The 11,419-nt window shown below is 49.9% G+C and overlaps 1 protein-coding gene across 1 annotated transcript; it reads left to right on the top strand.

Annotated features, from left to right (window-relative positions):
* The first annotated feature begins 214 nt into the window (after window positions 1-214).
* On the top strand, window positions 215-9,120 carry LOC119948125 (speedy protein E4A-like). Its single transcript, XM_038770026.1, has 9 exons — window positions 215-316; window positions 4,100-4,193; window positions 4,310-4,432; window positions 6,158-6,313; window positions 6,506-6,564; window positions 6,889-6,974; window positions 7,410-7,584; window positions 7,788-7,883; window positions 8,863-9,120. The coding sequence occupies exons 2-9, from the start codon at window positions 4,136-4,138 to the stop codon at window positions 8,938-8,940; spliced, it is 831 nt and encodes a 276-aa protein (XP_038625954.1). The 5' UTR covers window positions 215-316; window positions 4,100-4,135; the 3' UTR covers window positions 8,941-9,120.
* Window positions 9,121-11,419: the final 2,299 nt, after the last annotated feature.

Raw genomic sequence — 11,419 nt, 5'->3', positions numbered from 1 at the left:
GCGGAGATCAAAGGACCGTTGGAGGCGGGACTAAGAACGATGAGTAGGGACCATTGGACGCCAATGTCGTGCTCAATCGCCAATGAGAAGCCGCAGAACCTGACGGACAGTCCAGGGACTAATGAGGGTTCATTCAGTGGCACCATCTTCGGAAGAGCCAAGGGGAGATGGCCGCGGCAGAGGGGGCGGGCTTATGCAAATTAAGGATGCTTTAAAATCCCACCCATTTTAACGGCTGACCTCAGTGCGTGGACCACTCAGTTTCCTGTGTGGTCGTTTTTTCCTGGGCCCTCCTGAGAAGGCTTGCAGTTTTCAGGTACCTGGCTTGAATGGATTCGGGGGTCTCTGTGTTTGTATATATGCATATATGTTTGTACATATTTATTACTCTATTTTACTTGTACATATTCTATTTTATTTTGTTAATATGTTTTGTTGTCTGTCTCCCCCTTCTAGACTGTGAGCCCGCCGTTGGGTAGGGACTGTCTCTATATGTTGCCAACTTGTACTTCCCAAGCGCTTAGTACAATGCTCTGCACACAGTAAGTGCTCAATAAATACGAATGAATGAATGAATTGTCTATGCTACACCTCACTCGGAGTGGTAGCAGTGACCACTGAAGGTTTATTTATTTATATCAATGTCTGTCTTCCCCCCTCAGGACAGTGAGTTCGTTGTGGGCAGGAATGTGTCTATTTGTTGTTATAGTGTACTCTCTCAACTGTGTAGTACAGTGCTTTGCATCCAGTAAGTACACAGTAAATGCAATTGAATGAATGAATGTTTGGGAGGAGTGGGGGGCTATGGACTGGTTTTCTCAGAAAGCACACAGTAAGTGCTCAATAAATGCAATTGAATGAATGAATGAATGAATGAATGGGAGGAGTGGGGAGCTATGGACTGAATGGTTTCCTCAGAAAGCACACAGTAAGTGCTCAAGTGCAATTCTATGAGTGCTTTGGAGGGACTAATGAGGGTTCACTTCAGTGGGACCATCTTTGGGAGCTATGGACTGAATGGTTTCCTCAGAAACATGCTCCAGACAACAGAGTGAACATGGATTGGAGAGGAGGGAGACAAGAGGCAGGGAGGTTAGTAAGGAGGTTGAAGCAGTAGTCGGGGGGGGGGGGAGAGATAAAGTAAGTGGTTGGATCAGCTTGATAGCAGTTTTGATGGAGAGGAAAGGGTGGATTTTAGTGGTGATACGAAGATAGAACTGACAGGATTTGGTTTCAGATTGAATATGTGCATCGAATGAGAGTGATGAGTTGAGGATAATGCCAAGGTCATGGGCTTGTGAGACAGGAGGGTGGTGTTGTCTATGTTGATGAGAAAAATCAGGGGGAGGACAGGTTTTGGGTAGGAAGACGAAGAGTTCTGTTTGGGACAGGGTAAGGTTGAGGTTGGCAGGACAGCCAAATAAAGAGGTTCTGAAGGCAAGAAGAAATGTGTGACTACAGAGATGTTAAGAGGTCAGGGCTGGAGAGGTAGATTTGGGAATTTCTCAGCGAAGAGATGGTAGGTGAAGCTGTTGTAGCAATTGAGTTCTCCAAGGAAATGGGTGTAGATAGGGAATAGAGTTAGGGGATCCAGAACTGAACCTTGGGGGGAGTGGGGGCGCTACTCCAACAGTGAGGGTGGGGACAGGGAAGGAGCAAGGGAAACAGACCGAGAAGGTGCAGCTAGAGAAATAGGAGGAGAACCAGGAGAAGACAGTGTCAGTGAAGCCAACATTAGATGATGTTTCCAGAAGGAGTGGTCAACAATGTCAGCTGAGAGGTCGAGGAGGATTAGTGTGGAGTAGACAGATTTAAATAGCATTGATGCGATTATGGTATTCATTGAGTGCTTACCATGGGTTAAACATGGGTAGATAGAAGATAATCAGATCAGACCAAGACCCTGCCCCACATGGGTTTCACCACTCAAGAGGAAAAGCGCAGGGATCTCATCTCAGTTTTATCGGTGAGGCAACTGGGATCCAGAGAGATCACTTGACTTGCCCATGGTCACACTACAGGCCAGTGTCAGAGATGGAAACAGAACCATGGTCTCCTGCCTACCAGCCCTGGGCTCTTTCCACTAGGCTACACTGCTTCTCTTCACTGGGGGACAGGCGGCTAAAAAGGCTCCCAAGAGGTAAACTTTTCCCAGACCAAGACAATAGAGAAGAGTCTGTCTGATTGTTCTAGACAGAACTCACTGTAAAACTGGAATGGCTTTTCTGCCCAAAGGATTAGCCCCTTGTGGACAAAAAGTCAGTGATTCATGACTTGCTGAAGGAGAAATACTTTTCTGGCAGTGACAGGGGCTGGAGTTCTTTTCAAGCTTCATTTTCCAGGTTTGCATTTGCTGTGAATGAGCTCTTTGTAAATGAAGGTTCATTTCATGCAATTTTTAATGACCAATTTGAATATATTAAACTGTGTCTGCTTGTGTGCAAGGGTGAAAGTAAAAATGACTCATAGGATTTTAAACGAGCCGCTGATGCAGCCTCCAAGCTGAATCAACAGCCACGACCTGCCGGCTAGAAGTGTGGGAGCCGCGCGTAGGACTGGAGCTTGCTTTAGGGGCTCCCTGGGAACAGCATAAAGAAGTAAGAAGAGAGTGAGGGAATATGAGATGGACCATATCTATCAAGCAGTCATATTTATTGAGCACTGTACTAAGTGCTTGGGGAGTACACCTAATAGGACACATTCCCTGCCACAATGACCTTACAGTCTAGAGGGGAAGACAGACAGGAATATAAATAAATTAATTATGGATATGTACATAAGTGCTGGGGGGAGCACATAAGTACCTAGTGAGAAGGGTGGGTGTCCTGTGATATCGTGGGTGGCAGTAGTGTTTTGGGCTGTACAGACCATTGGGTTAATGCCACGAACCCATGGATCGTGTCCTGGGTTTGAACTGTAGGGCCAGGAATCTCCCGGCCAGGCTCCATCTGCACCAGGCCAGGACCGGGCAGGAGCCAGTGGGCATACCGGGAAACAGCATGGCTTGGCAGAAAGACCCGGGGCTTGGGAGTCAGTGGACATGGGTTCTAATCCTGGCTCCACCACTTGTCTGCTGTGTGACATTGGGCAAGCCACTTAACTTCTCTGTGCCTCATGAGCTCATCTGTAAAATGGGGATTAAGACTGAGCCCCACGTGGGACAACCTGATTACCTTGTATCTACCCCAGTGCTTAGAACAGTGTTTGGCACATAGTAAGCGCTTAGCAAATACCATCATCATCATCATCATCATCATCATCCAGGGTCAGTATGTGAAGCGGCCAGAGGAACTGGTCCTGTGTTTAATGGGAATGGAGGAGATGGGGGTGGTGGGGGACCTGGGGTGCCAGGGAGAGTGCCACAGCCATAGAGAAGGATAGGGAAGGAGAGCTGAGGACTTTAGAGAAGTCAGGCTTTGCTCAGATTCTGTCTCTTTGCATTATTATTGTTATTATTATTATATTTGCTAAGCGCTTACTGTGTGCCAAGCACTATTCTAAGCACTGGAGTAGATATGGGGTAAAATCCCCATTTTACAGATGAGGTTACTGAGGCAGAGAGAAGTTAACTGACTTGCCCAAGGTCACACAGCAGACAAGTGGCGGAGGCGGGATTTGAGCCCATGTCCTTTGACTCCCAAGCCCGTGCTCTTTCCACTAAGCCACGCTGCTTCTTGCTTCATTTAAACCTGGTGTCCATCAGAGGTGCTAGCCAGAATCGGCAGTCACTCAGATATGAGCAACTGATGTGTTTAGTAGTGAGTGGCCTGAGAGACAGATCAACAAAGCGGCAGTTTCGGAGCAGAAAAGAGGATAGGGGAGGTAAGGGGAAAGGGAGGGAAGAGAAGGGGCAGGCCCACAGAGTTCAGGGAGACCAGGGGAGGACAGTACAAAGCAGAGAGGAGAAGGGGAGATGGGCAAGGGAAGGAGGTGGCAGTGAGAGTAACGGAAGGGGAGTGTAGGTATTAGGAGAGGGGGAGGAGGGGAGCAGCATTGTGGATGGAGAGGAGGCAGTAGAGGGGGAAGCCAGGAGGCAGGGCAGGCCAGTAGCAAACAACCAAGCTAATCAGCTTCTGTAAAGGGGACCGTTCTTCCACAGGACCCTCGGACCCTGGACACCCTCCTATCCAGGACCATGGAGGAATCAAGGGCCCTCACTGGGCGCAAACCCTCTCAGAAGAAATCCAAGACACGTGAGTTGTGTGGGAAGGGACTTTAGGGGGCCAGGGAACATGGGGCAGGGACAGAGTTGGGGGAATTGGGAGGGTTGGGGTTGGAGCCTCACCTCTCCCATTCTGCCTCTTGTCAGGCTCCTCAAAGACGAATCCACCCCCATCCCAGATATCAGCCAGATCGAAGCTGGTCAGAGGAGCAAAATGCCAGCAGAAACAAGAGGAGGCAGGAGGAAGTTCGGTCGTGCCCCATACCTCAGGTGAGAGACTCGGGGCTTGGTGCTGGTGAGGGGAGGGACACATGTCCACATCCCAGGGAAGATGGGGTATAGAGGGCATGGGGAGTTGGGACACATAGTCGGGAGGCTTCGGGGAAATATGGGGAGATGGAGCACTGACGTTTACAAGACAAGAGAGGAGGTGGGGGTGGGGTTCAGTTCACTTCAGGGGTTTAGCCTCTTGGCCTGTTCTTCAAACTGGTGAGAGCAGCAGGAAGCAGCCTGGCAGTCTGCATCAACGGTCGTGTCTCTGCCTGCATGCAGCCATTAGCCTGGGCCCAGCCTGGTCTGCAGGCTGTTTGGTAGTACCATGTGAACACCACCCAATATTCCATTTCACAGTGACAGCACCCAACAATCACCAGAGAAAAATACAGCTCCCTTGTGTATGTGACACTGTAATGACTTATTAATATTATTATCATTATTATTACTGTTGTGGTATTTGTTAAACAGTGTGTGTCAAGCACCATTCTAAGCGCTGGGGTAGATACAAGTTAATCAGGTCAGACCCAGTCCTTGTCCCATATGGGGGACACAGTCTAAATAGGAGGGAGAACAGGCACTGAATTCCCATTTTACAGATGAGGAAACTGAGGCACAGAGAAGTTAAGTGACTTGCCCAAGATCACATAGCAGGCAGATGGCAGTGCCGGGATTAGAATCCAGCTCCTCTGAGTTCCTATGATCCCAAACACACTGGCCCCTGACATTGATTCGTGGCTCAGTCATCAGCCCCAAGGTAATTAAAATGATCACTCTGGGCTGCTGCTGTTACTACATTGTCCAGTGGACCCATTACAGTTCAGTTACAACAAACCCCAATTTCCATGACAAATCTCAAAAAAAGATCATCTATTCCAGCATCTGACCAGGTATCTGGTTCAACGATAGCAATTTTCTGATTTCACCAGAGAGAAAGAATAGCATGTCAACAGTAAATTTTCATTCCTTCCTGAGAAGAGATGAGCCTGGCCAGAAGTGAACTGAGAGTTTGTTCCAGGAGAGTTCCGTCTGCTATATTTTCCAACCTCTGAAACTCATGACCACTAATGCCCCACAGAACCAAGTTTTGTGACATAGTTTTAATGGTTATTCCCGACTCAGTCCTGCCAGTTCAGAAAATAAGCTTAATCCCTAAACTCAGGGGGTTCATGGGAACACTGAGCATTATCAGACTGATGAAATCTGCCATTCTCTCTACAGAAACGTTTATCTGAACAAAGTCACCACATGTACACCGCACAATTCCAAGTGCTTAGAAATGCCCCACTCTCCATTTCAAACTGACAGTTGATCCATATAGCTCCATGTTCAGCTAGATTCCTCATGTGGCCAGTTACATCCCTCCCTCACACAACCGCACCAAGAGAAAGACCCTGTGCATTTTCTGAACATTGAAACTCCTTGCCCACATTGGGACACGGTAGCCACTTGGAGTGAGAGGGCACTGTTCCCCTTTCAACAGTGCCCAGAGACAGGACCACCCTGCTCTGTTTGCCTCATTATCAGCGGGTGATTTGATTTGGTGGTTCCGGGCTGAGTGCTGTTACCTTGTCCATCTGCTTGTACGGCACCTTTGCAGTGGCCCGGCCCCACCGTGGGGCTGGGCAATGGGGCCAGTTATGTCCCTCCCCGCCCAGAGTCCTGGGCATCTCAGGCATCATCCTGGGTCTCCCTCTCTAACACCTCCATTCACCCTGCCAGGCTACCGCCCGGAGTCCAACATCGCTACTGGGAGCCCCCAGCCCCCGATCAAGAAGCAGAAGTCACAGAGAGAAGAGAAAGTGGACCCACTTCCTGTCCTCCCTCCAGGGGTACCTACCTTGAGGGAGAACTTCGAGGCCTTTGTGCACCTGATGGGTACGTACGCTGGGGGGCCTGGGGAAATTCACTCCTACCAGAGCGCTCACCCCCAACTCCAGGAAGCTGACATTGGAGGACAGGTGAGGCAGAGAACGTTACCTAGCGTATTTCAGAAAGGACAGGAGCTGGGGGGCCCCTCCCTCCCTGATCGGTCCAGCTAAGCTGAGCTCCAATCTCTCCTCACCACAGATGACCCGCTGATGCTGAAGTTTCTGGCCATGGACAAATATTACGTGATGTCAGATAAGGTGGGTCGGCCCTCCCCTCCAATCCCTTCCTCCTGCTGCTCACAGTCCCAACCCTCCTATGTGGTCTTTGTGCCTTCTGTTTATGGCAACCTTCATCTTCCCTAGTCTCTCCCCCAGCAGCCCCGACCCCTGGTGCTGCCCAAACCCCAGCGACTTCCCCTCTGCCCCGGTTCCCCCCATCCCCGACCCTCCCATCTAGGGAGTTCTTTCCGTCTGAAGCCCTGGTGGTCTCAGATGCCCTGGGAATAGGCCCTTTAGCTTTCCCCCTCCACACTACTTTCCTCTGGCCCATGGCCCCTGATCCCTCTCCTCTCTTGGATGCAGTACATGCTGGCAATGGTGGTCGCATACTTCTTCCGTGCTGGTCGCCCCACCTGGAAATACAAACGGTTCCATGTCTTCCTGGGCCTGTGAGTCTGTTCCCTCCTCCTCTCCCCCAGCATGGGCCCGGGAAATGGGCAGTGCTCGGCCATCAACCACCACCCCGGGAGCCGGGAAGGGGACAGCAGGATCTGGGGTGACTTCCCATCCCTCAGACACTCTGCTGCTCAGTGCCCCTGAGGGAACCCCACGATCTCCTAGGACCCACCCCAGAAGAGATCCCCAGCACCCCACCCTGAGTAACCCCAAGAAGGGTGGTGATGACCCATCCAGGGTCCTGGAACCAGGCAACCCCGCTGTGCCAGGCTCTCCGACCTGGCCCCTCCCCATGAGTGAGGTTGGCAGAGTGTTGCCAAGGGAGGAGGAAATGGCTGTTGGGGGTGGCGGGGGGCTCGTCAGTCTGTAAGGGAGGAAGAAGATGCCGGGGTCTGGCCCCTAGGCCCACATCCCCTATCCGTTCACAGCTCCCTGGCGAATTACATAGAGGAGAATACGTTGGTCTCGAACAGTACCATGTTACCATTCGCTTACGGGCGCAAGGTGAGAAAGAAGGATAGAATCATGTTCCGTCGTCTGGAGAGGAAGTTCTTCGAGGCCATAGGTGGCAACGCACACGTGTCACAGGAGGAGTGCGAGGAGGTGGGGCTATGTCGGGGCCCTGCAGGGGACACGGGGAGAATCCTGGGAGAGGAAGAGGGCCAGGTGGGAGGCCGGGGTTCTGTTCCTTGTTTATCTTCCGATGTCCCGCCTCCAACCCCTTATGGCGTCTTGTACCCCCATCTCTTGCCTGGAACCAGCCTTCCACCAATTGGCCTTCGCCCCTGGTGTTACTTCCTTCCCAGATCATGGCCCAGGACCCATCCTACTGGGTCTGGCGTCGGGACCGCAGCCTGCGCTGTACGCCGCTCAGCTGGTGGAACCAGAGCAGCAGCAGTGAAGTACGGTGGCGCGGAGGATCTGGGGATCAGATGGACAGCTGCCGGAGCAGCATTATGGCAACACCCTTTCAGTGCACTCCAACCCCACAAATCCCCGCTGCCCCGTCTGTCACAGGGAACAGGGCCATGGGGAATCATCTGTCAGTGGAGGTTGGGGGTCCCATCCTAGCAGTCCCTGCCCACGCCCTTTGACTTAGCCAGAGTCCCAGTTTTAGTTTGATGGACTGGGATGTGGCGTCCCCCCCTCACTGACCTGGGAGATGGGGAGGGGAAGTTTTTCCCTGGTTCCTAAGGGGACGGTGAAGGGTGGGGGTGTCAAGGGAGGGACTGTCCACCTCTAGGGTGCCTTCAGCCTCTCCTGCCTCATGTCCCCAGGAGCTGCAGGAAAGTCAGGGGCCAGCAGGGATGAAAGTGGGGCTGACAGAAAAGGAATGGACAGTGGGGTTGGGGGTGATGAGAGGAGCAGAAGGGGCCATTATGAGAGAAGGGCATGGGAGATGCTGGGGTGGGGGAGCAGAGGAGAGGTTCCAGCGAGGGAAGGGTCGGGGGCTGTGGGAGGGGGTTTGGAGGCCTCTTTTCCACCACCTTCTCCCACCTGTAAACCCTCTGTGTCCTGAGCATCAGCCCTTCTCCCCCAAACCCCCCCCCCAAAAAAAAAAAAAATCACCTGTGGCAGTGTGGAGAGTTGCACCAGGAAAGCCCCCGTTCCCCAGCTGGACCCTGTGGTGACATTTGCCAGGAGATTGCAAACTCTTTTCCTCTTTGTTGCTGTGTGTTCAGTTATACAGTGAAATGACCAATATTGAGTGACTTTCCAGAGTTTGCTGCCAAGGACTGAAAATTACTAGTCAAAATAAATTCAGACTAATAATGGAAAATAAGAGATTCTTTTAGAAGGCCCCTAACTACTGACTTTGAGTTGAAGATGCTTAGCTGCAGAACGTTTTGTAATGTGTTGGTTTTTTTTTCCCCTCTTCAGGATGTGTTTATTTCTGCTTGCAAGGGCATCCTCAGCTTCTTCACTGATATTAATTCAGATTCAGCAAGTTTAAACTAGAAAACAAGTTTTTTCTCTTCAGAGAAGCCCGAGTCTTTCCTGGAAGGACATCATCTTCAACTTTGACTTTAATTCAGATTCAGCAAGCTTAAACTAGAAACACTGCCTCCTTTTTCAACACAGTTTCTAATATTGTGGTGGAGGTTTTGTTCAACAATAAAACAAATCATTGAATCTTCAGATTTGCACATTATTAACACTTACAACCTCCCCACGTGCCAGCCCCCGACAATTCACTCCCATCTAATCCATCACCCCTTGTACCGTCCCCTTCCCCCCTGCACTGCCCCCTCCAACTTCAGCCTAGCGTGGCCCTTGGCACTTTGCAAAGGATTTGTCCCCTCCATTCTTCCCTCACCAATCGCCATCTTCAACCATTCACTTTCCAGTGGCTTCTTCCCAGTTGCTTTCAAACATGCTCATGTATCCCTTCTTCAAGAAACCCCTACCCTGGACCCAACAGCTTCCTCCAGTTACCCTGCATCTATGGGGTTAGGGAGGGATGAATGAAAGGTGCAAATCCATATCAAGGGCAATGCAGAAGGGAGTGGGAGATGGGAAAATAAGGGCCAAGTTGGGGAAGTCCTCTCTGGGGAGATGTGCTGTCAGTAAGGCTTTGAAGGTTGGGGAGAATGATCGTCTGTCGGATATGAAGAGTGAGGGCGTTCCAGGCCAGAGGCAGGATGTGGGCGAGACGTCGGCAGCAAGATAGATGAGCTCGCGATACTGTAAATAGGTTGGCACTAGAGTGAAGCGTGCAGGCTGGGTCATAGTAGAAATCAGGGAGGTAAGATAAGGGGAAAGATGATTGAGTGCTTTAGAGCCTATGGTAAGTTTTCGTTTGATACCTTTGACAACTAAGCCCTCATTTCCCCTACTCCCTCTCCCTACTGCCTCAGCTTTGCACTTGGATTTGTACCCTTCCACTCACGGCCCCACAGGATTTACGTACACATATCAATCAGTCGTATTTAGGAGAAGCAGCATGGTGTATTGGATAAAGCATGGGCCTGGAAGTCAGGAGGTTATGGGTTCTAATCCCGGCTCTGCGACTTTGCTGTGTGACCTTGGGTAAATCACTTCACTTCTTTATGCCTCAGTTCACTCATCTGTAAAATGGGGATTGAGACTGTGAGCCCCACATGAGACAGGAACTGTGTCCAGTCCGATTTGCTTGTATCCACCCCAGCGCTTAATACAGTGCCTGGCACAAAGTAAGCACTTAATACCTCCAAAAATTATATTTATTTTGCACTTACTGTGTGCAAAGCACTGTACTAAGCACTTGGGAGAGTACACTATGACAGACAAGCTCACCTCCTCCAGGAGGCCTTCCCAGACTGAGCCCCACTTTTCCTCTGCTCCTCCTCCCCTCCCCATCTCCCCAGTCCTTCCCTCTGCTCTACCCTCCTCCCCACCCCACAGCCTTTTGTATATATGTGTATATTTATTATTCTATTTATTAATGATGTGTATATATAATTCTATTTATTTCTATTCTATCAATGCCTGTCTACTTGTTTTGTTTTGTTGTCTGTCTCCCCCCTTCTAGACTGTGAGCCCATTGTTGGGTAGGGATTGTCTCTGTTGCTGAATTATACTTTCCAAGCGCTTAGTACAGTGCTCTGCACACAGTAAGCGCTCAATAAATACGATTGAATGAATGAATGCTCTGCACACAGAAAGCGCTCAATAAATACGATTGAATGAATGAATTCCCTGCCCACAATGAGATTACAGTCTAGAGGGGGGAGACAAACATTAATATAAATAAATTATGGGTATGGACATAAGTGGTGTAGGGCTGGGGGGGGGGGGCGATAAATAAAGGGAGCAAGTCAGGGTGATGCAGAAGGGAGTGGAAGAAAAGGAAAAGAGGGCTTAGGGGAGTCCTCTTGGAAGAGATGTGCTTTCACAATAAAGCTTTGAAAGGGGGAAAGTTTTGGGGGAGTAGGGGGGAATATCTATAATATATTTTAATGTGTCTCCCCCTCTAGACTGTACACTCCTTGTAAGCAGGAAAATTGTCTACCAACTGTTTCGTATTGTACTCCCCAAAATACTTACTGTGTTATCTCCCAATACCAATGATTGACTGATCTGTACTCCAATTGCTGCACAAATTATCTACCTGCTTCAAGGCTTTCCACCCACTTGCCCTATTTAACCAATCTGCTCTCTTCACCCACTGCTCCTCAGCTCATTTTCTTTGTTTCTCGTAAGTTAACCTTATGACTATACCTTGCTCTTGACTCTCCCACCTCCAAACGTTGCCCATATTGTTCCCTGCCTCGAAACCCCCTCCCCAAATCCTGAAGATCACACCTCTCCCTGCATTCAAAACTCTCCTAAAATCCCACCTCCTCCAAAAAAAATCCCAGCAGTCTATGTATGTCACATCTAGCACTTATACATGTATTTAATGCTATGCTCAGCACTTTTGTAAGTTTAAATTGATTTTAAATAATTATTTTATTAT

This window comes from Tachyglossus aculeatus, chromosome X4 (genome assembly GCF_015852505.1).
Source record: "Tachyglossus aculeatus isolate mTacAcu1 chromosome X4, mTacAcu1.pri, whole genome shotgun sequence".
In the NCBI taxonomy this organism is placed as follows: Eukaryota; Metazoa; Chordata; class Mammalia; order Monotremata; family Tachyglossidae; genus Tachyglossus; species Tachyglossus aculeatus.
This window is presented reverse-complemented; position numbering and strand designations above follow the sequence as displayed.